The sequence below is a fragment of the Engystomops pustulosus genome, chromosome 2, assembly GCF_040894005.1.
Source record: "Engystomops pustulosus chromosome 2, aEngPut4.maternal, whole genome shotgun sequence".
Lineage (NCBI taxonomy): Eukaryota > Metazoa > Chordata > Amphibia > Anura > Leptodactylidae > Engystomops > Engystomops pustulosus.
The window spans coordinates 129,018,926-129,045,192 of record NC_092412.1 but is presented as its reverse complement, the minus strand read 5'-3'; the positions used below and the strand labels follow the sequence as shown (position 1 = coordinate 129,045,192).

At 39.1% G+C, this 26,267-nt stretch overlaps 1 protein-coding gene across 2 annotated transcripts in view; it reads left to right on the top strand.

Annotated features, from left to right (window-relative positions):
• The window catches only part of AP2B1 (adaptor related protein complex 2 subunit beta 1), a 67,296-nt gene extending 43,242 nt beyond the window's left edge, over positions 1-24,054 (top strand). For both annotated transcript variants that reach the window (XM_072136387.1, XM_072136386.1), the window contains 8 exons: positions 1,505-1,546; positions 3,534-3,680; positions 7,781-7,926; positions 9,422-9,551; positions 12,945-13,029; positions 15,486-15,572; positions 20,324-20,478; positions 23,208-24,054. In XM_072136387.1, the coding sequence (XP_071992488.1) occupies positions 1,505-1,546; positions 3,534-3,680; positions 7,781-7,926; positions 9,422-9,551; positions 12,945-13,029; positions 15,486-15,572; positions 20,324-20,478; positions 23,208-23,282 (867 nt within the window). In that variant the 3' untranslated portion in view covers positions 23,283-24,054. The remainder of the gene's footprint in view (positions 1-1,504; positions 1,547-3,533; positions 3,681-7,780; positions 7,927-9,421; positions 9,552-12,944; positions 13,030-15,485; positions 15,573-20,323; positions 20,479-23,207) is intronic.
• Positions 24,055-26,267: the final 2,213 nt, after the last annotated feature.

Sequence of the window (26,267 nt, the reverse complement as noted above, 5' to 3'; positions counted from 1 at the left end):
ATTGATGTAAGATGTGAATGTTGGCTTCAATGGGTGGCTATAGGCCTACTGGCAAGGTGTATTCTTCATGCATTTCCATACATGGCCTTTTGAGCTCTGTTGGCGTTTCAGGCTTGCTCTGTTTAAGATGGGTAGAAGAAAGTTTGCCATTCTTTTTACCACAGATGTCAGGGACCCAGAATTATTTTGTTGTGTGGAAGCTTCTCGAGTAAGGAAGATCTGTGCTCCATCCCAAGTTTGCATTGTTCTGTTAGAAATCTGTGCAGGCAAATTGCAGAGGATTTGTTCTGTTGGCCCATATATATTAGCAAGTAGGTGCAACTCCACTGTCGCTTTCCCATGTTGAATTCAAGCCCAACAAATTTCTTCTTTGAAGCACATATGCTTGACTTTTAGATTGGTAGCTGCGGCAGAGGCATTGTGATTCATTTAGTTGTTCAGGGAGCTGACACAGCTTCTAGGCTCCCATCCCAGAAAGATGGAACAAGAGGACAGCTTGTTCTAAAAGGGCAACTGAAGTGAGCTTTGAAATACATGCCTGCCAAGATGAGAACTTTGTAGGAAAAATACAAAGTAAATTAAACTCGTATTGGACTGGATTGCATACTTAACACTATCAATATGCCCAATGATTCTATATTTGTAAAACATATTCATGACCTATTCTCTAAGTACACTTTAAAGGAAACCAAGCGCCCATGGGTCCTTATTGACAGATGGTTTAGTGCCCAAATTACCCTTCAGCTTCCCCCTGCATACCTGCAAAAACAAAAGTGCATACATACCGTGGTCTGGAGCACTCGGCACCTACGCCCTGATGATGTGAAGCTGTTGTTTTACTCCAGCTTCATTATATTCATCACTGTGCAGATGCAAGGAGTACAGAAGTGAGTCTGATGTGCCTTATTGTACTTATCTCTAGGTAAGTATTAACAATTTTTCCTTTTTTTAATGTGCCTAGATGGAGAACTGAACACCGGATGATTTGGGGCACTAAACCACTGGTCCATAAGGTTCTTTTTAACAATATCATAATGTTGTGTTCCAGTGTGCAGCACCCTCCGAGATCAAGTGTTCCCAAGCACACAGCTTCGTCCTCTATGTAGTGGCTGAACAGGGTGACTGCAAATCTGCAGCACCCTGGTCTGACCACTACTCTGAAAATGGAAATGTCTGAGAACTACTGATGTGTGGGTGCTGGATCCCCCATCTATCTAATCCACAATGGGCAAGCAGCACAGCAATGTCCACATGAAATAGAAAAAGATGCTGCATGCAAAACATAAAATGATCAGAATTGGATGCCTACAAGCTTGATAAATGTTTATGACTTTTTTAATAGAAAAGGAGACAGCAGGATGACCTGTTAGTATTACACAATGCAGTTGTACTTTTCAATGGACTTCTGGTACACTACTATAAGCTGTCATAAATCCTGCATTACTTTTAATGTTTTGTGATTGCAAGCAATGATGAAAATGTAACATTAATGTTTCTTTTACAGCTGGGAAGTGATCTTGGAGGTGGAATCGGTGGAAGTCCAGCGGTAAGTTCACCTTTCTTGAGTAAAAGCAGTGTCAGACCTTTTATTACGACTTTATTTTTGGCCAATTTTTGCTGTAGTTGTGTTCTTAATGATTTTTTTTAATCATTTTTTTAAGAGAAGCATTGAATAACAGATTGAAGGGATTGGGGGGGGGGGGGAGGTATAAAAACAGTAAAAACTTCCTCTGGCACTCCCGTTGTCCTGCTGGGTTGCCCATTTGTATAGCCCCCTCTAGGCCTGATAAACATTTTTTTTTTAAATCCCAGAAGTTTATCCACTATGGTGAAGACAATTGCAGATCATAGTACAGAAATTGTCTTTTTAATCGCAGCTTGCAGTCCCAACTATAAATATCTGTATCTCCCAATTCTGTAGCTCACTGAAGTACATGCCAGAAGCAGATCCTGATACCACAGCTTAGTTCTAGGTACTATAGAGTCTAAGATGTGGCCATCTTAAGTGACATTCCCCCTCTAGCCTCTTAACTGGACGCATCTCCAGCAAAAACATTTATATATAAACGGACTAGATGTCACAGAAGAAAAGTCAAAAGTATATATTTTATACACTACTTGGGATGGCTGTTAGGGTAAAATCTGGTGGCAGTTCCCTTTTAAGGGCTTCTGAAATCTCAGAGCTTGGTTTGGTTGCTATTCTTGGAAGGATATTCTGGATAGTATAGTGTCATTATGCCTGTTCTTTGTCCCTTAAGAAGATCTAATTCAATTTATTTGCTTGTGGTAGCTTGGCTGTCTTGTGATACTAAAAAGACTTATAAACAAGACTTAAAGGGGTATTCTGGGAATAAGAACGTCTGATAGAAAACCCCATAATGCTATAAATAAATGAATACAACAAAACTCAATGTCATAAATCACAAAACGTAGCTTAAATAGTTTTCTTTTATGGTTCACAAAATTTGATGGGCCATCTAAAGTAGAAGCACTCTTCAGGATAGCCGCCACTGGATACTATAACTTCCATGATCCTTCAGTTCTCGGTAAAAGCTCTTCCCGCTTATACTCTTCTCCCAGTGATCATGTAACAGACTGTCCTGCTCTGTTACCACAGTAATGATGTGTAACTGCCATCACTGCACATTACCTCACTGAGATGATGTCTCATTACAACACTGGTCATACTGGATGCACTGCAACCAACTGACTACAGCCAAATATAGTGATGATCACACGACGATCCCAGGCAGGTGCAGGACATGGACGTGGACATGTGACCGGCAGCCATCTTCTGTCCTGTATCTCCTCCAGAGGGGCAAAGTCACAGAATTTATTAAAGGGCCAGTAGCATTTTAATTCTCCTTTATAGTGTATAACAACACAAATATGCCCGTCTGTGAAACATGGACTGTATGGTGACTGCATTTCATGGACCAAAAACTTCTCCAGGGACAGGAATCTACTCATCTTAGTTTTCCATGGTGCATAGAGTCAACAGCACTGTCTTGAAAACATGATTAGAGTTAGGGTACAGTCACACGTTCATCAGGGGAGATGTATATGTGGCCGCATATACATCTCCATAGACGGCAATGGCAGCCAGGCGGCGGTATGTTCTGCTTCGTACACGGGAAAAAGATAGAGTATGCTGTGTGCGGGCTGTGTGGTGCTGTTCTCTATGGAGGGGGAGGGGGTCACCTCCTCCTCTCCAGCGCACAGCGGTAGGGCATACGGCTGTGTGAATGTACCTTAAGGGGCAGTGATCCACTATGATGCCTGACCCTGGACGGAGACAAAGGTTTGCTGGAAAGAAAAGCAGAGAAAGATACAAACTAAAGCTACATTCCCACCATGTTTTAGACCTCATGTCCTTAAAGACAATTTCCAAATAGTCCTTACAATGGAGGCCTAGGATATATCCTGCTATATACTATAAAATTAATACTTGCTGAATTTTTATACAATATTTGGTAATACTAAAAATTGTAAAACTTTTAAAGCTTACAGTATATTAATTTTTTGTCTTACAGGTTGGGCAAACCTTCATTCCTTCCTCTGTACCCGCTACCTTTGCCCCATCACCTACTCCAGCTGTGGTCAGCAGTGGACTCAATGATCTCTTTGAACTCTCTACTGGCATCGGCATGGCTCCAGGGGGATTTGCTGCACCAAAAGCTGTAAGTATATCTCAGACCTTTTTGCAGTGGTAGTAATATCTTTAACTCTGTGCTTGTCTTTGGTTGCCATCCATAAAGGGCAAAAAAAGTACACCATGATTAATAAGAACAGCGTTTACCTTCATAGTTCAATGAGCTACGATACAATGTAGTAGCAGAGGGAATGTTCTGTAATATTTGATGGCGTTCTTTTTGGTCAATTATCACAAAATGTGCTTAACCTTTCTCATATGGAGCACAGCAAGTATTTGATTTGTAAACAATTAGCTGTTCATCCCATGCAGTGACACTTTGTAAAATTTACCTGTTTTCTTCTTCTTACGGCGAGTCGGTTACCTGCAGTTCTTTGGCGTGCAGAAAAAGAATTGTAGTCGAGAAGGAAACTTCTTAGAGACAGGTTGTAAGCATGCATCTCTCCCACTCAGGAGATTCAGTGTCTGGGCGGCAGTAGTAACCATAATTGATAGTGAATACAAGAGGTTAAGCAATAGTCTATTTTCTATCCTGCAGGGGGAAAAAGAAAGGATCCAAGGGAAACGTCTGTTATTTGTAGATCTTGGATCATATATATTCAGTAAAATGGTTGGCCATTAAAAAATATGTATAATAGCTATGTCATTGAAAAGATAAAAATATTCAAATTGGACATGTAGGCCTTAACCTGGCTGTTAAGGGGTAAATATTTAATTCTTTTTTGAAAATATTTTATTACTGTTCCTTTGTCACTTGTCATGTTCCTGACAAGCATAAAAAACAATGTTAGTGCTCTAACTCCACAATAAAATGTTAAAATTAAGAGTTCCACAGAACGGTCTCACCCAGTTCCTTATAGATCGGAGAGTGAAGAAATTTCCTCAGTAATTCCTCCTGTCACGATGTTCACTTCTCTATACTGGATCCTGTGGGAGACCACGCTACACTCTTGTGCACGCGATCACAGCACGGGTCCTGTATCAGGAAGAATGTGGACAGATGGTGCAGATCACCAAGGATAAGAGTAAAAACAATTTTATTCCAGCATACTCACAAACAATATTAAAAGAGCGCATATCACAATGGTTAAAAAACGCCAGAGGACCTAGGTCGGGCATTAGGTCATCTGGCTTTTTGTAACCATTGTGATATACGCGCTTTTAATATTGTTTGTGAGTATGCTGGAATAAAATTATTTTTACTCTTATCCTTGGTGATCTGCACCATCTGTCCACATTCTTCCTGATACAGGACCCGTGCTGTGATCGCGTGCACAAGAGTGTAGCGTGGTCTCCCACAGGCTCACCCGACTTACAGACGACCCCTAGTTAGGATTAAGGACACCCGACTTACAGACGACCCCTAGTTAAAGACGGAACCCCTCTGCGCTCTGTGACCTCTGGTGAAGCTCCTAGGCTGCAATGATCAGCTGTAAGGTGTCTGTAATAAAGCTTTATTGTTAATCCTTGGTCCAATTACAGCAAAAAATGTTGAAACTCCAATTGTCACTGGGGCGAAAACATTTTTTTGTCTGGATCTACAGTGATAAAATATACAGTTTCGACTTACATACAAATTCGACTTAAAGGGAACCTACCACCACAAATCTACCTATAAAGGTAGATTGGGTGGTAGGTGGATCAATGGGACGTGAGGAGAGACCTTTTAAGGGCTAATCCTCACGTCCCTGCACTTTTTTAATAACTTTAATTTGGTATTTATTCAAATTTACTTATGCGGCTACCGGGGCGTGGAGTAGCCGCATATGAGATTACACGAGGCGGCTACTCCACGCCCCGGTAGCCACTTTACTCCTCCTACTCACCCATCTTCGGCATGCGCAGAAGAGCAGGCCCGCGCCTGTTTCGGAGTTGTGACTGCGCAGGCGCGGGCCTGCTCTTCTGCGCATGCGCAGACGGCAGGATCGCCAGACGAGGGCGCGGAGCTGCGCGCCGAAGATGGGTGAGTAGGAGGGGTAAAATGGCTACCGGGGCGTGGAGTAGCCGCCTCGTGTAATCTCATATGCGGCTACTCCACGCCCCGGTAGCCGCATAAGTAAATTTGAATAAATACCAAATTAAAGTTATTAAAAAAGTGCAGGGACGTGAGGATTAGCCCTTAAAAGGGCTCTCCTCACGTCCCATTGATCCACCTACCACCCAATCTACCTTTATAGGTAGATTTGTGGTGGTAGGTGCCCTTTAAGAACATGCCTATGGACCCCATCTTGTATGTAACCCGGGGACTACCTGTATTTGGTGAAAATTTGCAAATTTGCTCTATTTAGAATTCTAAATGTTCAACACATAGTCCTAACAGCAAAAAACATGATGACTAACATTTACCGAATGTCTGCTTTATGTGGACATGGTTTTTTATGCAACCTCTCATTTTTGTTATGGGACTTTTAACTTTAGGTGCAATTTTTCACATTTTCATAAAAAATGCAGAATTGTGCTTTTGAGGGATCTGCTCAGATTTCAAGTCACTCAGATTCCAAGTCACTAAAACCACATAAATTACTCCATTATAGACACAATATTTCGCAATGTATGTAAAATTACTTTTATGAAGTTTGTTAACCCTTTAATTGTTTTACAGGGGTTAAAACAGATTTGTGTGCAATTTTGAAATTTACATTTTTTTGGCTAAATGAAGGTATTTTTCAAAAAATTTACACATTCCCAGTGGATAAAATACCAAAACGCTCAACAAAGTTTGATCCCCAATCTCTCCCGAGCACAACAATACCCCATACATATGTGGTGGTTACCTGCTATATGGGCACACGCCAGGGCAATGAAGGGAACTTGCGCCATTCACAGCAGATTTGCATCATCACTTTTTAATGGCTATATTTATAATACTCGAGTATAAGCCTAGTTTTTCAGCACAAAAAAATGTGCTGAAAACCCAAACTTGGCTTATACTCGAGTAAAAAAAAATAAATCAAAACTCACCTTTCTGGCTTCCCCCGCTGCTGGCTATATACTGGGGCAGGGGGCTGGCTATATACAGGGGGATATGGGCTGGCTATATACTATGGGGCAGGGTCCGGCAGGCTATATATACTGGAGAGGCTGTGACCAATGCATTTCCCACCCTCGGCTTATACTCGAGTCACTAGGTTTTCCCAGGTTTTTGTGGTAAAATTAGGGGCCTCAGCTTATACTTGGGTCGGCTTATACTCGAGTATATACCGAAATTTTAGTAGCTTATTGATGAGATTTTATTTACTTTTGAATGTATGGTCGATTTTGGTTCTCTTTCTTTCTTGTATTTTTTGTGGGTCGCACACCACACAATAAAAATACTATATTTTCTTTATTCTATAGATCACTATGATTACTGTGATACCTCATTTATATAGTTCTTTTTGTATATTTTACAATTTTACTGAAGAAAAACTAATATAGAAAAAAAATCTAATTTATTTTGCATCACTATCTTTTTGAAAACATAACTTAAATATTTCTTGGTTGACAGAGCTGGTTTATGGCTTATTTTTTAAGTGTTGAGTTTTAAGTGTTGGACCATTTTTGTAAAGGATTTTTTTTTTTTAAATCGTACATTTTTTGCAAGTTTTCTGAGTTTCGTTTTTACTGCTTCCACCAAGCGGGTCTAATAATGTTACTGATTGGCCATTGATAACATATAAGAAGATTGCCACAGTCACCATGCCTGGATCTGTGTATAAGCATGGTTTATTCATGCTTGATTTTGATGTCAGGTTTCCTTTAAATCTGTATTGAAAACTTTGTCACATAACAATCTCAGTATATATCAATGAGAGATTAGTCAAATACCACCTTATTCTCCTCCTTGCAAGTCCTATGTGGGCACTTTCCACACTGCTCTCTACAGTTTGTTACCAGGAGCTCTTATTCTTGGCCCTTAACTACAGGTTTTGGAAAGGCAAATGATCATTCAGATGTTATGTACTTGGCATATTGCAATAAATCAGCTACAAATATTCCTAACATTTGACTTGTGACTGTCTTGGGTATATTTCTCTATTTAATAAGTACATTCAGCAACTTCTGTTAAATGCATTTGGTAGAAGAAACATTGAGTCAGTTTGTTAATTGGGTAATGTAGCAGTAATTCTCATGTGTACCCTTTACTAGGTTTGGCTGCCTGCTGTGAAAGCAAAGGGGCTGGAGATCTCGGGCACATTTTCACATAGACAAGGACACATTTACATGGATATGAACTTCACCAACAAGGCCCTGCAACATATGACTGACTTTGCCATTCAGTTTAACAAAAATAGGTAAGATTGCTGAATACTAACATTTATTGAACTAATTGAAAGAAAGTGTTTTACTTTGAGGGTTGCATGACCTGTCCTAAGTTAGCAACATGTGTCAAATAGCTGCCAGTGCTGTGGTCTCTTTAGTGCTTATCAAGCATAGCGCTGTGAATTGTATAGTTGCTGTGTTTGGTATTAGAGATCAGCAATGGACTGAAATGTAATCAAGTTATTTCACCAATAAACATGGCCTTCAGGCTTGGGAAGTTAAAGTACAACTGTAAAGTATGAAAACTTTTGCCTAACTCTTTAGTAAGCAAAAATAAGTGATTCTCTAATTTACTATAGTTGGCTATCTGCAGGTTTAGCTGCTAGCAGAGGTTTTACCTTGCCCCTCCATGCTTTCTGGTTACCATGGGAAACCGGATAGAACAACTAGAGACTCTTCACATGCTTCAGGCCGGCCAATTACAAACAAGCTGTCCTGCATCATTTAAAGTATTTAGTTTGATGCAAAGGACCCGTAATGATGTCACAAGCTTCAGATAGGCCAATTACAAACATGCTCTCACTATTGTCACAACCAGGAAGTGCCCTCCCACATGAGGTATAGCTGAATCTGAATCTAATTTTATATATACCAGATATATCTCAGGCTAGGAAGACGCCAGCAGCATGACATGGGTATAGTCCAAATTGTTATCAAAGGCTCTCTTTAGCTGTGCTAAAACTAATTTTTGTCAGTGACTTTACAGTTAACCTTTAAGGTCAATGGATGACCAATGCTGCTACGAGCAGCTGATCATTTGTATGAATTATCCAAAGTGATTTGATATTGATAACCTGTTCTACGGTTAGGCCTTTAATACTCTAATCATTTCCTGCATTGTTTTGCATGTGCCTTGTGCACCTTCCCTTCCCACTCCTTTTTGGCAGATAATTATATTTTCTAGAGGGTAGGACCATGTACACTGTGCAAAACTTGTTCTATGAAAATAAAGAAAAAAATAATTATTATTTCCTAGGGAATATTTATTATTTATCAACACGGATGTCTCAGGAGATCAGGTGCCTTTTGCAGCTAAAGCAAGTGATTTAAGCCCACCATGGGAAGCCACACTCTTCTTTTACAGCACAATAACTATTGTCTCTTCTTATCTTCACAGCATATGGGGCTGGAGTATAGTTTATTACATACATACACAAGCGAAAAACATAGAGAATAGATTATTGGATACAAATGTGTGTTGTGTTTTAAAGAATGAATGGCAGTATATCCTGCCAAAAGTGTAACGTATTTAAAGGGTCAGTAGAATCTCCTCCAAATAGTGGAGAATATTATTCTGAATAGTTCAGTCACTTTTCCAAAGGAGTCAGATCTGATAATTGTAGGTGCCTATATATCCAACTACAATAAACCTAAGCAACAAAGATTTTATTTGTGTAACATCTATTTAAAGAATGGAATCTGTACCTATTTTCATTGCAAAGCGGTGCTGTTCCTCTTTTGTTTCAGCTTTGGAGTAATTCCTAGTGCCCCACTGGCTATTCATACACCCCTCATGCCAAATCAAAGCATTGACATTTCCCTTCCTCTGAACACTCTGGGACCGGTCATGAAAATGGAGCCACTTAACAACCTCCAGGTAAATAATGATATCATTTTTTCTGTTAAAGTCCTGCAAATTTAGCGCTTGCTAATCTTACTATATAATTAAGGAGCCAGCTAGCGGCAGACGTTGTGAGCTTAGACAACAATAAGGAAATAATTTATGTGTCCAAGATGGGACTCATACCCATTAAAGCATATTCACTTTACAGAATAGCAGCTTAGCTGGGAGTGCTGGTTCATCTATTCCATCTGAACCATCTGCTTACCCAATTCATTTCTACGATGCATCTACAAAAATCAATTAGTTTGTACCACCCATGCCAGACATGCCATTACTGGCAGCCATCTCCCACATGACTGTTCTGCTCCCTTTCCTCTTTTGGCAACTATCCAGATTGGTGGCACAAATGCAGGTGGCAATCTGCCTTCGTTTTACATCCCAATCTGTAACAGTAATAATTTTCTGTAACCGTAATAATCTAGTTCCTGAAGTTGTAGAGGGCATTTATAAACCAGTGTATAACTGTACATCAAACACAAAACTTTTTTATATCGCTCTTCAATGTAATGAATTTTAGTTGTAGAAAACTACTTTACACTGGATTTGATTATCTTTTTTTCAGTGAGCTTATCTAGATGTACCTTATTGAACTGTATATTATCAATCTGTTGCTCACTCTTGCCAGATGCACCTTAACCCCTTCTACTAGGTCACATACCGGCTTCGGGGGTATGGAGAGGGCTCACAGGCTGAGCCCTCTCCATGCAAGGTGGGCAGTTGCTGCATATTGAACCAGTAACGCCCGTGACCGTGGTCGCTGTCTCTCTGTGTTTTTTTTATTTGTATATGTTCTCCAAAATCTGTAAAGCGTACGCAATAAAGATTATTTTTATTGAATGTCCTGCATCTAACACTTTCCAGTTTTTAAAAGGCTGAACAATGTTTTTCGAACATGTATAAATATTATACTTTAGGATAACACTCTACAATCTTCAGTTTACCAGAATATAAAATACACAGAAATGCTCACAATCTTGCCATTCAACAAAATCTTCTTTCGAGTATTTATTAGTACTAATAGAAAATCTTATTGATGAGCTAGTCTGCCCTTTAGTTATTTCACAGGGCAGAGAGCTGACATACCCTGAGTTCTCAATTTTATGTGAGTAGAGGGAATGTGCTAAGAAGACTCTGTAGTGTGAGGCCATTTTTAACCGCTGCGTTTGAATTGCGTATTGAAAAGTAATTCAAAGGCAGTGGGAGGAGCTTGGCCCGATCGCATATGCATTTATACTGAATACTATGTGATTCCAGCACATAGTTTAAATGTATCCTAGGGCTCAGTTCAAATCAAATATTTATTTTTATTGTGATCCAAAACCAAGTGTGGTTGAATACGCAGAACCTTTTGCTTGCACCTTCTTTTGTCTTACAATAACCGATGCAAATAACTGAAGGCCTAAGGGTGCTGGCACACGTGGCGTTTTGAACCCATTTTTAGTCTGTTTTTTTAATCATGCGTTTTCAGTCCTTGAAAAATGCATGCATTTTTTTTTAACTCATCCATCCAAAACACATGTGTTTTTTAACCGAATGAAAACGCATGAGTAAAACCTGATTCAAAACGCCACGTGTGCCACCACCTCCAGACATTACATTTTAATTGTTTTCTGGAATGCAATTAGTGTTTTGCACTGTTTATTGGTGAAACACTTGCTGCTCATTTCCACGCAAGTGTTTAAGTAAAACACTTTTACCTAAACATTGAATTGTGTTTCTAAACCCAATACAAACACAAATTGTGAATTCAGCCTAACAGGCTACATGCACACCAGTGATAACTTTGTGGCCCGCGTTAGCCGCTTGGAGATGGGAGAAGTGAGCATAGGAATAGGACTTGTAGCATGACTGCCCGGCTCGGTCACGGATTGGTGAGAAGCGTCTTGCTCACTGCACCTGTGCACAATAGAGGTCAATGTGGGCTGGGAGCTGGCTCTTGACCCAAAAAAACTGTTTTGTCATGTACCTAAGGATAGTATACGTACGAACAGCGGAGAAAGGCAAAGTGCGGCAAAAAATTAAAGCATAACTGCCAGTTGAGATCCTTTTTTATATTGTTTGTAGCGCAAAGGGGAAGTCTGGTGAACATTTTTGTAATATGCAATATTAACAATTTCTGCTTTGTATGTTTGTACAATTTGTGTGTCTATGGAAGCTGCAGGAGCACACATCTAAGGATTAACCCCTTCACATTCCATTTTATCTTTTGAAAATAATGCTCATAGCATATTGCAGCCAGGGAGAGAGAGCAGAAAAGACAGAAGAGGAGACAGCTTTGCTATAGAAATGTAGAGGTAACATTGCAACTAAGGGGCACATTACAGTCTATTTCTTTACAAACGAAGCAGAATTTGTTAATGTAGCATATTAGAAAAAAATTCACAACACTGAAATACCCCCCCACCCCCAATATCAAAACCCCCCCAAAAATAGTAACTCTAGAAAGTTACCAAGATGTACGCTGCTGTATCTGTAACATGTAATACTGTGATAACTTGGGAAGTAGTAAGAATTAGATTTGAGACTTTTTTTTCCCCCTAATCCGGGACCACTGCTGTGTGACAGAATTGAAACCTAGTATAGATAACAGTAGTGTTCCCTTGTCACATCAGCAGTATGCTGTATTGTATTTTAGCTTTTTATCTTAGTATGCTAAAAGACAGAATTTGATATGATCACCAAGTCGGCTGAATAGGCATGGTAACTGAATAAAAGGTTTTCTTACAGCATCATATCTCCTGGGAAACCCACCCAGTCAATTGTCTGTATTCTTCAGATTTAGCTTTGTCTGTGAGGCAATGACACAGGGACATTTACAGCACCAATACATGTTCATTAATGTGACAGCCGTGTAGATAGTGAGACAACAGTACACCCCCCTCCACCCACAGTGCAGTTAGCTGTAGGACATGTCCTTCCACCAGGACGCCACACATTGGTTTTACATACACGAATATCCGTAAATGTATAAGCCTCTAATTCCTATTGACATAATAGAACCCTTTATAATGTGACAGATATAAGTGGGTATAAGGAAATGTTTAGTGCTATTTTCAGCAAGTAACTGACTGACAAACCTTGAGAAAAATCTTATTCCTTTTTATAAATAAATCTGTTTTGAATGTTTCTAATGCGCTCCTGTCAGTAATAACCCAGAAGGGCTTTCTCTTATTTAGAGATAAGGGTACAGATGTCACTTTTGTTCACATGCTTGAGAGAATGATTTGGTAACAGCCAAGTAGAGATGAAGGGTTAATGGATGTTATGAACCCTTCATTTTAGTGATGAGATCTCAGCTGTCAGGGTCACAACGCTAGTTGTAAATCTAGAGAGTTAATTCATGTTTCTCGCTCTTGTGTATGATAGGTGGCTGTGAAAAACAACATTGATGTCTTCTACTTCAGCTGTCTCATCCCTCTGCACGTACTGTTTGTGGAAGATGGTAAAATGGGTAAGAGGCAATTTTGCATGCTGGGTGCATTACTGGAGACCTTTTGTACATCATGATCCTCATTTACATGCATTTAAAATGGATATTCTGTTGTCTTCTTGGTACACGGATTGAAAATAGACATTTCTACCTTGTATCTTTAATGATGCAGGATGAATCAGTACTACGCACATGGGTATTGATTGTGCCCATAACACAATCTGCTACTGACAACCTTCCGACTGACTACTCAGTCTGCGCAGACCCATTTGTAAGCTCAGAATGACACGTTATTGCACACAAATGCTGTTTTCTTTTTTTATTAACCATTACAAGCAAGATAAAATCCACAAACTGCTATAAGAACACAGGAAAGCATCAGAAGTTAAGGTTAAAAAGAGATCTGCCAGCAGTTTACTGATGGTAGATGTGTCCTAATAAGAAGTTCCAAAGGAACAATGTTCCATAATTATCCATACTAAGCCAGGCGTCAGACGAAGCAGGGGGCAAAATGTACGTTGGGGTTTCGTACAGTATGGTAGTGGTTAGTGAAAGATGGTGCCTGGTGGGTAACATGTTAGTTATAATAGTGGTATAAATTCTACAATAGGTATATGCTAGTGATATGATATTTATTTTTGAACAACAGTGATATGCACTACCCTACTGATATTTGAGTATATAGCCTGGTATTTTGTGGATAGAGCCAACGCCTTTTGGAAGAATATACCGTATATACTCGAGTATAAGCCGAGGCCCCTAATTTTACCACAAAAACCTAGGAAAAACTATTGACTCGAGTACAAGTCGAGGATGGGAAATGTGTTGGTCACAGCCTCCCCATTTATATAGCCTGCTGGACCCTGCCCCATAGTATATAGCCAGCCCATATCCCCCAGTATATAGCCTGCCAGCCCATATCCCCCAGTATATAGCCAGCCCCCTGCCCCATTATATAGCCAGCAGCGGGGAAAGCCGGAAAGGTGAGTTTTGCTATATATTTTTTACTCGAGTATAAGCAGAGTTTGCGTTTTCAGCACATTTTTTTGTGTTGAAAAACTAGGCTTATACTCGAGTATTTACTTGCCTCTCCAGTTATATCCACACTGTCCGTTTCCTTCTTATATGTTTTTATGTGTATCTCTTAATGTTGGTTTTTTTTTTTTTTTAGCAGATGTATTTTGTGATGAATTGTATGATTCCAGTAATAAAGATTAGATTTTTTTTTCCCCACTCAGTTTTGAAGTACCTTATATTTTGTGCTCTACTGGAGCTTTTTAGTATGGATAATTGTTGGCTTGTTGGGGTCCTCTAGATTGGGAGCAGGAATATTTGGTCAAACTCAGTGATTAACCCTGTTGTAGATTATTTGGTTTTCTTCTTTTATTATAACTCTATATGAAAAGATTGCGGAAATATAGAGTTTTAATAGTTATTAGTGAATTACCCTGGCGCACTCAGGCTACATCACACGAGCGCCTCAGGGAGCCTCATATTTTAATTTATGCACTCTCCCTCACTGGCCCTAGGTGCTGTGGGGTCGGGACCGCTAGCACAACAGGGGGAGTGCATAAATCAATTAGCATAACTTTTATAACTCTATATTTCTGCAATCTGTCATATAAAGTTACAATAAAGAAGTAATGAGGTAACATATTTCCTCAGGTACTTCTTATTAGGACACATCTACCATCATTCCTTTAAAAGAAATCTACCATGGGTTTTTATGCAGAACTGCAGACCGTGTTTGGCAGCAGTCCTTTAAAACTATATAATACCTTTGTGTGTGGTGATAGTAGCAGCAGGACTCTGAACTGTGACTGTGAAAATGGATGTAAATTCTAGGATTGTAGCTGGACTTTAAGTAATGGGGGAATTTCCTCAACCTGCTTTAAGATCTCTGTATTTGACCGCTCTTGTATTCAACTTAAAACATATTATAGTTTTTACTTGGAGCACAGGAGTGGGGGTATGGAGACCAGTTTAGAGATCTCCAAGCACATAAGTGTAAGAACACTCCTACAGTGCTCCACTTATATTCCTCAAATATAAATGCATTTTTCACAGTCCTGCTGCTACTAACAACACACAATGTAAAATGTATGATAATGCAGCTCTACAGAACTGCTACCTAACAATGAGTAAATTAAAGGAATGTTGTAATAAAGCTAAGGACTTTCTTGTGCAATGGAAGAGGTAGGGAGAGCAGTAAGGCACAGAGTGTACAGCAAACGCAAAGCCAGAGTCACATAAAATTCGGAAGCGGTATAAGTGAGTCAGTAATGACAAAGTACTGTAAATATGTCTAGTGGATAATAGGAATGACATATACCCTTGTATGCTACAGCTATGGGATGATGTCACCAGCCAGATGCAAGTTTCAGTATTTTTGTAGTTTTGTATTTCTCTGTAGCAGCAATTATCTTGATCTTGCTCTATGTGTACAATATTTATTGTATTGTGCTTTCATTCCTTAGAGAGGCAAGTCTTCCTGGCCACATGGAAAGATATACCTAATGAGAATGAGCTGCAGTTCCAGATCAAAGAATGCCACCTGAATGCAGGTAAGTTGTTAAGTTTCTGCATAGAAATAATACAATTCTATTTTAAAGGAAATCTGCCATCAAAATCATGCATGATAAATCAGGGACACTTACTCATAGATTCAGGCACTGTGACTTTGATAATCTTGTACCCCAGTAATAGCAGTGTTAAGCCGCTAGCTTTATCGGAACATAGCGATAAGCTAGGAAACTGTGCACTACATAGCGCTGCGATCGCCGCTCCAAGCTTACAGCGGTCTGAGATATTCATGAGGGGGCGGTCAGAGGCACTCCCCTCTCCTCAGCTTCTGCCCTGGACTTCCACACCATATGCTGGCGGTGTCTGTCTCATGAATACGCAGGACCGCTGTAAGCATGGTCTGACGTTCAAAGGGCTATTTAGTGCTGTGTTTGCTAGATTTATGGGTATGTTCCGATAAAGCAAGCGGTTTAACACTGCTACTACTGTGTTGGGCTAGAAAGCTGCTTACTTAAGTACGCAGCTCTTTGATTCATTACTTCGGGTAACAGGTCCTATTTAATTTGACTGACAGCTACCCTGAATACAGGTTTGTTCTTAAGTTGAATTTGTATGTTAGTCGAAACTGTGTATTTTATAATTGTAGATTCAGACAAAAAAAAAATTGGCCCCAGTGACAATTGGAGTTTAAACATTTTTTGCTGTAATGGGACCAAGGATCATCAATACAGCTGCATTACATACACCTTACAGCTGATCATTGCAATCTGGGACTATAGTAAAGCATTCAGAAAGCTTAACCAGAGGTCAGAAGGGTCTGTTTGTAACTATGGGTCGTCTTTAAGTTGGGTGTCCTTAAGTAGGGGACCGCCTGTATTAGTAAATGCTATCTTGGAGAGGCTATGTCATCCAAAACTCATCACTTCTGGTGTCCAAGTGGATTCTTGGCATCAAAGCACAGTTGGGATTAAAATCTAATATTTTCAATTATACTGCAAGTAGATATGGATTTGTAAAGTGGGGGTGGTTTGATTGATTCCCTTTAAAAGGCAAAACTAGAAGTATGCTGTTGTCACTTATGAACTTTATAGGCATCAACTACTTGTTCAATGGGGATCTGGGGGTGGGGGTTTGTTCCCCCTTGTCCCACCACAGCCAAGAAAAGCTGAATGGAGCGGTTGTCAAAGTGTAACTCCTCCTGCTCCCCCACTTCCAAATACACAGACAGACCTTTTGTGGCTAGCTATTATAACCTGTTCAAGCCTTATTGTTTGTTTCCTCGGATCAGTATTTTAGAAGATGTCTGCCAGAGACTCTGTAATAACATTGCACTTTAGTGTATCGGCGCTACTGCAAAGAAAAGAGAAGATTGCTGATCAATGCCCTATCCCGTTCTCATGGAAATACATTGTACATATACAAGGGCAGATGAGTTGGTAGTGTTATAAAAGTAATATGATGTACATTGTGGAGCAGCAACCATAGATTGCTATATCGATTCTTGTTGCTTTGATGTCATAAGCGTTGAATTAAAAAGCTAGAAAATTTGATACTGTAAGAAATATTAGGAACAAGTGCATATTGGTGTCATTTATGAATCTATGGTCCCTGCCGGGCAGTATAGTGTAGTCTGTAGGCAGTCTGTCATCTGTCATGGGCCATTAAAATGGATACCTTAAAATTTTTGTGCCTGTGTTTGTGACATATAAGAATAGTTTAAATTTTAAAGTTACAAATACTGGGGAAAATATTTTTTCGTAATTTCTTTATTGTATTGGGAAGTGTTTATTTATTAAATATTTATTAATGTTTTTTGTGTTTTTTTTTTATTTTAAATGTGAAGAAAGGAGAAGGTAGAAGCAATAATAAATCGCTTATACCGTCTCCTTAGGTTTCCTTCGGCTGTGTCTGACAGCCGCTAATAGTGGGATATCACTGCAGACTTGCTAACCTGCTTACGGCTTCTGTCAGTGGGCGTTCAGGATCAATTTAAACTAAGCATATCTTTGAAAACTGCTATTATACAGCTGTACACATATCACTATATTGTTCATCCTCGTGCCTGTGAAGTTCCATTCTACGTTCGTAAAGTTGACTCACCCGTCTATGCAAATGACCCCATGTGAGTCCAATCATCATCTTTCCTTTTGAGCTGAGTCTGGCGTATGTTCTTCCAGCTCAGCCTCCAGCTTCCTGGCTTGCTTTCTCTTCAGCCAAGTCACTGTGTGATTCCCCCCTTACTCAGGAGTGAGAGAGACGCTGGCTGTGTTTGACTCACTGAAGAGAATCCCTGAGGGAGGGGAAATGAAGGAGCTGATTTTTATTCAGCGAGTCACACACAGCCAGCGTATCTCTCATTCTTGAGGGTGGGGGAATGTGGGGTAGAGTCAGCACTCCCGTCATTAATCAGGAAGCTGGAGCTGTGGCTGACCTGGAAGAATTTGAATATGTATAGATGGCTGAGCTGGAAGAATATAAATATTGCATAGAACTTTACAAACAAACTGTGAAACTTGACAGGCCTGGGGAAGAACAACATAGGGATAGTTGTACTGCTGTATAATAGAAGTTTCCAATTATAAGTATAGTTAGTGTGGATTAGTTTAGCTAACACTAACTTTTTGTGGCAAAGGGAAATTTGTAGATGGTAAATTGTAGATGCTTCTTAATATTCTAGCGCTGGGACCTTGCAGGGCTCTTTCCAACAAATACAAATAGTTAACTAATTATGGATTACACTTTTCTAATAGATTGTACTGGCAAATCTTGACTTCTTGGCATCAGTTTTCTGCTTCTATAGAAATCAATTAAAGAGGACCTTCCAATTCTCCTGACATGCTTGTTTTAGTAAGCTGTACTGTATCTGATCAGTGTCTCCGCTTACTGAAAGCATACATAAAATGCACATTATTCAGCGATTAAACTTACATGCATAAAAACATATTGTTAAATGACTTTATTATTCTTCTTACTTAGGATTTACAATTCTCTTTGAATTCTCATCAGTATTTAATATGGATTTTATGGATGTTTTATTTTCTAGGTTTATAGTATAGTATATAGTATAGTATGCAGTGCATAGATAAAAATGTGGCTTTAAACTAAATTTACCATGTTGTGAGTTGTCGGCATGTTTCAAGGTGTTAGATCATGATTCCTTATATACCCATGTCCTCTACTTCTCCTGCTAGCTGCCCTTTTACATGCCCACAATCCTATCTATTGTCCTTTCAGCATCCTTATATGTGCTGTTAGTCGGTCCCTACATGCATCATGATGAAGAGTAGAGCGCATTTGTGGAAGCATGGAAGCTGATTTCCAGTTCAACAGCTCTGTTCTCAGAGAGAGTGCGTGATGCCAGCTAAAAATAGTCCAGGTCATGTGACAGTCTACTGGCATTATATCTGAGAAGAGTTATTAACCCATGGACTCCTAGGAATTCTTTGCAGTATTGCGGGAGGCCACACGATTCCTTTACACAGAACAAAGGCTGGCACAGCAGTGCAGTGAGTGTTATGCTCTGGGACTCTGGCACAGTAACTCGCTCTATAAAGGACAATTTCTCGGACTGCAGACCTGTGAATGAAACGTTATTCTGTTAGTAGTGTCTCTTGGCCTGCGGCAGGGTTAGACAAGAGGCCTGGTAATAACTCCTTGGAAATTACTCTGCAAGGGTGCTAGTAGGTGCACACAGTGTGCTGAGCAATAGACAGAGAAAGCCAGCCTGAACCCATTGTAGTGTGCCAGAGGTATTGTGGATTGCTATCCGTTATCACTAGATCTTTTCCCCTGATTCCCTTTAGAGCTCTTCGCTGTAAACACCTTCTACTACTATATATCTGCTTAGAGGAGTATTTTAAAATAACTGACTTACACAAAGAACTTCCCTGCTGTTGCTTCTATTGTACATAACAATTCTGTGTCTGATCCACATCTATTTGTTGATGTATAGACAAGTGGGTCATCATTCAGGCACTGTTATATAAAACACAAATCATCCCTGGCCAAACTGGAGTGTTTACTTTAGTGTTTTTTTTTTAAGTGGCTTTTGGCTGAAGTTTGGGCACTCAGGTTATTAAAGGTTAGCTATCACTGACCTAGGGTTTAAAGTACCGTATAGTAAAATAGTAAAAAAAAAAATCCTAAAAATTCTAATCACCCCCTTTCCCTAGAACTGATAAATATAAACAGTAAAAATCATAAATTTGTTAGGTTTTATTGTTATATTCTTCTCTTATTTGTCTTATATTACATAAGTTATATGCTTCTTGAAACCTCAATAAAATGATTGAACTATAAACATGTTAGGTATCGCCGCATGTCCGATCTATCAATATATAATAACCATTTTATTTAACCCCGTAATGGAAAATAGCGCCCAAAGTCAGAAACACAAATTTTTTGGCGCCAGGTTCATGAAAAATTTGTCCTATTACACAAACATAATTTGTACATAAATTTAGAACTTGGTTTCAGTGGGAGTTCATTATTCTCAGCTTTGCCATACTATTGGAAGTTGCTTTGTATTGAACATTCTTGTATCCTGTTGGTTAGTGATTGCAGTCATTTATGTTCTAAAGCGCTTTCCTCTTTTATTCTTTTTCATTATTGTCGCACAATCTTTTTGTAAATGCTTTTCAGGTTTTTTTTTAGTGCTTTAAAGATGAATCATTGGCAATTGCTTCAATTTGGAATGACATGGTTCACTGTGCTCCTTTGTATAGTTCATGAGCGCTGATCAGACATTTCTTTCTTGAATTGCTAAAAAACAAACTTACTGTTTCTATTTTAGACACTGTTTCCAGCAAGCTGCAGAATAACAATGTTTACACTATTGCAAAGAGGAATGTGGAAGGGCAGGATATGTTGTACCAGTCCCTGAAACTTACCAATGGCATCTGGATTTTGGCAGAGCTACGGATCCAACCAGGCAACCCCAATTACACAGTAAGTATCCAAGAAACCTGGTAAAGGGATTTGTGAGGCAGGTGATGGTGATGGCAGTCTGAGGGTCTGCTAGACCTGGGACAGAGATGTTGGAGATAACACAGCACAAGACTGCTGCTGGTGGACAGACTCCACAACTTACAAAGGACTGTGACCCAGGTCAGTGTGTATAGACTGGTTTTTCTTTCTGTTCTGTGCTGAAGAAAGCTATTTTGGTTTTGTTATACTGAAGGAAATAAAACCGTTAACTTAGACTACTGCAGGAGTGTAATTGAGTTGATCCACCACAATTTTTGGATTATATGACAATAATGGATTCTCAGACTTCGATCCAAAACATTCAAAAAATGAACACATAAGATGGGAACCATGTTAAAGTAGAAGGAATTTAATATGCATAATAATTGGTATTAAGCTTTTGTTGCATAACTAACATTCTTGATGTGGCCTTGAGCCTTTTGTCACAAAACACAAACACAGTAATAGGGAGTGTTATATTTAGAATTTTGCTTGTGTAGTGATATTAAACTGTAGAAAGTGATGGCGCTGTATATTCTATGTGACTCCAGACTGGAGCCTTTACTTTATCAATGAAGAAGGTTATGATATTTGTGAAAATTGTAAGCAAAAGTCTTTATGTCCAAGTTCTATACTGAAAAATGGCTAATCAGTTGTGTTACATCAAGGTATTTGCATATTTAACAGAATCATGTAGTGGAGCATCAATGACGTTAACAGTACGCTATGCTGATGAGGCCCAACCAGGTCGAAACAGGGTTGTCTACAATTGGGAATCTGTTTCTTGTGGATTAGATATACTGGTGTGGCTTAATCCCATTGTTTTCCATTTAACACCTTGGAAAATGTATTCGCATATTTTCCAGAATCCCCTAGTAGACCATAAGTGGCTATAAGTCTCCACACACCTATAAGGCGACGTTAAAGGAAACCTACCACTTGAAGTGGCAGGTTTCAGATGGAAATACCGAGCACCAGCTCAGGGTGAGCTGGTGCCGGAGCTTATTTCTGTTAGTGTTTTAAACAGCGGTATCGCGGTTTAAAACACTTTTTAAACTTTATAGCCGACGCAGGGAGGTACGCGCTCGGCGCTTACCGTGCGCGCGGCTACATAGGAAGTGAAGGAGAGCCGCGCGCATGGTAAGCGCCGAGCGCGTACCTCCCTGCGCCGGCTATAAAGTTTAAAAAGTGTTTTAAACCGTGATACCGCGGTTTAAAACACTAACAAAAATAAGCTCCGGCACCAGCTCACCCTGAGCTGGTGCTCGGTATTTCCATCTGAAACCTGCCACTTCAAGTGGTAGGTTTCCTTTAATTGGTAAACTCTCCATAAGGAGAACTATTACTTCCTGACCATATGGATAGTGAGACAGTGTGGATAAGTATAGATACCATTCTTCACCTCTGTTAAATTCACTTAGTTAGATACTAGGATTAATGGCTTGTAGATAGCTAGTATGGTGAACAGGAGGAGTCTCCATAACAGTCTTGATACTATATCACATTTACTAGTTGGTGCAGTTGTATGCCTGCTAGCAGATTAAGAAAATAGAAAGTATCCTATGATTTATCCTGCACATGCATAACCATTCGAGTTGAAATACATTACACTACATATGCAGTGCAATAGGTCTTCTTTGTGAGTTTAATTCTTGAAAAACCAATAACGAATTGAACATAACATTGCACATACATTTATTTCATTATTTTGGTAGTTATAGAATAATGGTAATTATTGTCTTTTAACAATTGTTTTTTTTAAGCCATGACCCTATTTTTCTTAGCCTACAAAATATGGAAGCTTCTTAATTACATTTTAAAATACTGTTATATGGAGTTATTTCTATATATGGAGACAGACTGGAGATCAAAATTAGAGAACAGTGTATGATCATTTGATTTTTTTGCAGAAATTCCATGGATACACATTTGATGGATTTTTTAGAAGGGGTACACCAAGATACTAGAAGAGTGTTTTACAAAATTACCAAAGTACATCAACATAACACCTTTATTTTGCTAAAAATGTAATCATCATAATTAGAGAACCAAAATGACTGTAAAACAGAGAAAGATTATAATATAATTTACTGAAGGTAAAAACAGTCACCAATCAGTAGTAGGAGGTTAATAGGACTTTGCTTTGATTGACCTCCGCACATCTCTAGCCACAGGATATCACCAGTCTCTCACACTTCTCTGCTGCGATTTTGGTCCACTCTTCTTCCACTCTTCCACAATTCTGTGACTTTTGTCACCATTGATTTTAGAGAGGTTTACTATTGGGTTTAGATTCGACTCTCCATTTCATTGTTTCAGTGTTTTCGGTTTCAACAAACTGCTTTAACCATTTTGTTGTATGATAGGAGGCATTGTAATCCTTGAAAATTGCTGGCTGATTGACTGAAGAATGCAAGGAACAACCATATGTTGTTAAAGAAGGTTCTGATACAAACTTCTATTCACTCTACTATGTAGTTGTATGAGACACTTCATGTCCATTAACAATTTTTTAATTAACAACCAGCCTGATTTGGCTGTTAATTAAACAAGTGTTCATGCAACTGCTGACAAGTGTATGGCCACCTATACTGTGTAGACTAGGACAGTATCTGTGGTTGGTAGGAAATGTATTGATAATTATTTTACTGCTGAAGGTGAAATCCATGAGACTTCCATTTTAATATTTGTGTGTGTTGTTCCTCTTGCAGCTTTCCCTGAAGTGTCGTGCTCCGGAGGTGTGTAACTATGTGTACCAAGTGTATGATTCCATCTTGAAGAACTAAATGTGATAAAAGTGCAGAGGCCAACCTCCTGTTGATGAAAACTCTTGCTCATATAAAATGCTAGTCTACCCTCCTATTCTACAGCATACTGGGTCGTACATTCCAACTCTTTAAAGCGCTAGTGGGACAAAGAGAATAGGGAAAAATACTTGTTAAGTTTCAATAGGGAGACACAATCTGTACAGGTGGCAGCCATCTTTGGAAGGTACTGACCACGTCTGGTTGCACAACCTCCTTATTCACTACACAGCAATATACATATAGACCAGTATCTCATTTGCAAGATATGTTATCTTCTTCAATATGTTGTGCTTAACATATTATTCCAGTTCTGCATTGTGTAGATGTTCTTTGCCAACATTAATCATAATCACTGATGTTAATTAGAAAACTAGTAATTGTATACTTGGGTTGGATATATTGTGTATGTCTTTGTACCTAAACTATGTCTGCTTACTGTGAATCAATTCTAAAGCATCTGATTCCCCCAAAATCTATATCCGCCTGATGGCCTTCTTATCAGCCCTACCAGTCTTGGCGTAACAACTTCTGATAAAAATCACCAGATAATTTTGCCCACTTTAGTGCCACTTGTGTTGCTATTTCATGTGTTTTATTCAACCATCCCAAATATGTGTACATTCCGTGCCAATGGTCAGTGCATTGCAGCCTAAGGGAGCATGTCAGTTGTTGTTTGTAAAATCCTATTTCCTGTGTTCTAAGAATTCCTCACAACATTGACCATATCAATAAAATGTATTTCAGAAAAACATGCTGAGTTGTGTTGTCCTGTTTATAATACATGTGAATGCATACATACATGACAATATAAAAATAAATTAGCTGGCCACATTCATTCTCCATATGGATGCCCCCTCCTAGAGACAATTTTTAGAGATTTGATGTCTCTAGAGTTGTACTAACCTGAAGAATATAATGATAAAGTCATTGTGTTGAAAGGAGAAAGAGAAGACAGCAATCCTAGACTCCAATTATAATTGGGTGGTGCTCGCAGCTGGGGGTCCGGTGCTCAGAGTCCCATAGTCAGCATAAGCAATAAAGGAAGCCACAGCACCCAGTACGGTTCAGTTCCAAGAAATCTTTATTGTAACATCATCCAAGCATAAAAATTGCAACGTTTCGATTCCAGTTGAATCTATGCTTGAGAAAGATTCAACTGGAATCGAAACATTGCAATTTTTATGCTTGGATGATGTTACAATAACGATTTCTTAGAACTGAACCGTATCGGGTGCTGTGGCTTCCTCCATTCCTCAAGTCATTGTGTTACCATCTAGTTAAGGGTTAATAAAAGTTCATTACTAAATTCTAATTTACCCTAAAATGCAACCAACTTAAAATTTCACACTTGTAGACATACGAGGGCTTGTTTTTTTTGCAGGTTAATAGTTATAGCTTTTGAAAGGTAAGGGTATAAAATTGCAAAAAAGTTAATGGACATCTTTGACCTAAACAGGCTGGTCGCTTATAGGTTTAATCAGCACCTGCTGTATAGAAGACTTGTCAACAGACTTTGACCACCCTGACTAACAACGCCTGCTGATATGGGGAGTACTTGTAACTGTTTATCACCACAAATTAGCTGCCAGTGGGGCACTGTTCCTTAAATTAGATCAGATCAGATATGCAAATTAGCTTTTCTGACTCTTCTCTCTTCTGGGCTACCAGTGAACCATGCCCACATATTTTGACTGAGAGCTCTACATTTCATTCATCTCTGGCACTTTAGCATGCTGTCGTTAGCAAACGGTACCCCTACTGTACTGTATGTATCTGATGACTTGAAATCACAGTAGCCTCCATGGAGGATAGACAGGAGTAGACACCCATGGAGGTATGTTGTGATTTCATGTCATCAGATACATACATGGGGTACATTTTGCAAATGTAAAGGGCTACAGAAACTTTGATGACATCACCCTTGTCACATGACGTGACCTGTTTAATAGTAAGGAGGCATAAGGCATGGGAAGGAGTAGATGAGTAGGGTCGGCCAAGCAAGCACATCCCCTTTGATTCCAGGTAATATAAGATAAAATTGATTTATTGGGATGTGAAGGAAACAATTTTTAGATAAAAGAAGGATGTCAGTTAATAGGACACTATGGGAACTTTCCACTAGCTGTATATGTGAAAATGTGGTGACAGATTCAATTACAGTTTATTTTGGCATTGGCATTTTTTTTCATATCTGTGATTTTTCACTGAAGCCATTTTGACTTATGGACACATACAGATTGGTTTTCTCTTTGTGGCTTCAGTATTTTTCACTGATGCCTCACTGAACCATTCTTTTCAATGGAAAAAAAGGGTCTCTTTTTCGTTCAGACAGAATTGGATCAGTGGAGTAAAACTGGTGTGAAAAAGCACTTTGTAGAGAATGGTTCAATAAGGCATCAGTGAAAAATCTATCCCCCCCCCATACTGTACAGTACAAACAAAAAGTTTGGACACACCTCATTGAAAGAGTTTTCTGTATTTTTCATGACTATAAAAATTGTAGATTCATACTGAAGGCATCAAAACTATAAATAAACACATTTAGAATTATAACACAAAAAAATGTTAAACAACTGAAAATACAGGCGGTCCCCTACTTAAGGATACCCGACTTACAGACAACCCATAGTTACAGACGGACCCCTCTGCCCACTGTGACCTCTGGTGAAGCTCTCTGGATGCTTTACTATAGTCCCAGACTGCAATGATCAGCTGTAAAGTGTCTGTAATGAAGCTTTATTGATAATTCTTGGTCCAATTACACCAAAAATTTTGAAACTCCAATTGTCACTGGGGCAAAAGAAAAAAAATTGTCTAGAACTTCCATTATAAAATATACAGTTTCGACTTACATACAAATTCAACTTAAGAACAAACCTCCAGACCCTATCTTGTATGTAACCCGGGGACTGCCTGTATGTCTTTTCTTCTAGCTTCTTCAAAGTAGCCGCCTTTTGCTTTGAT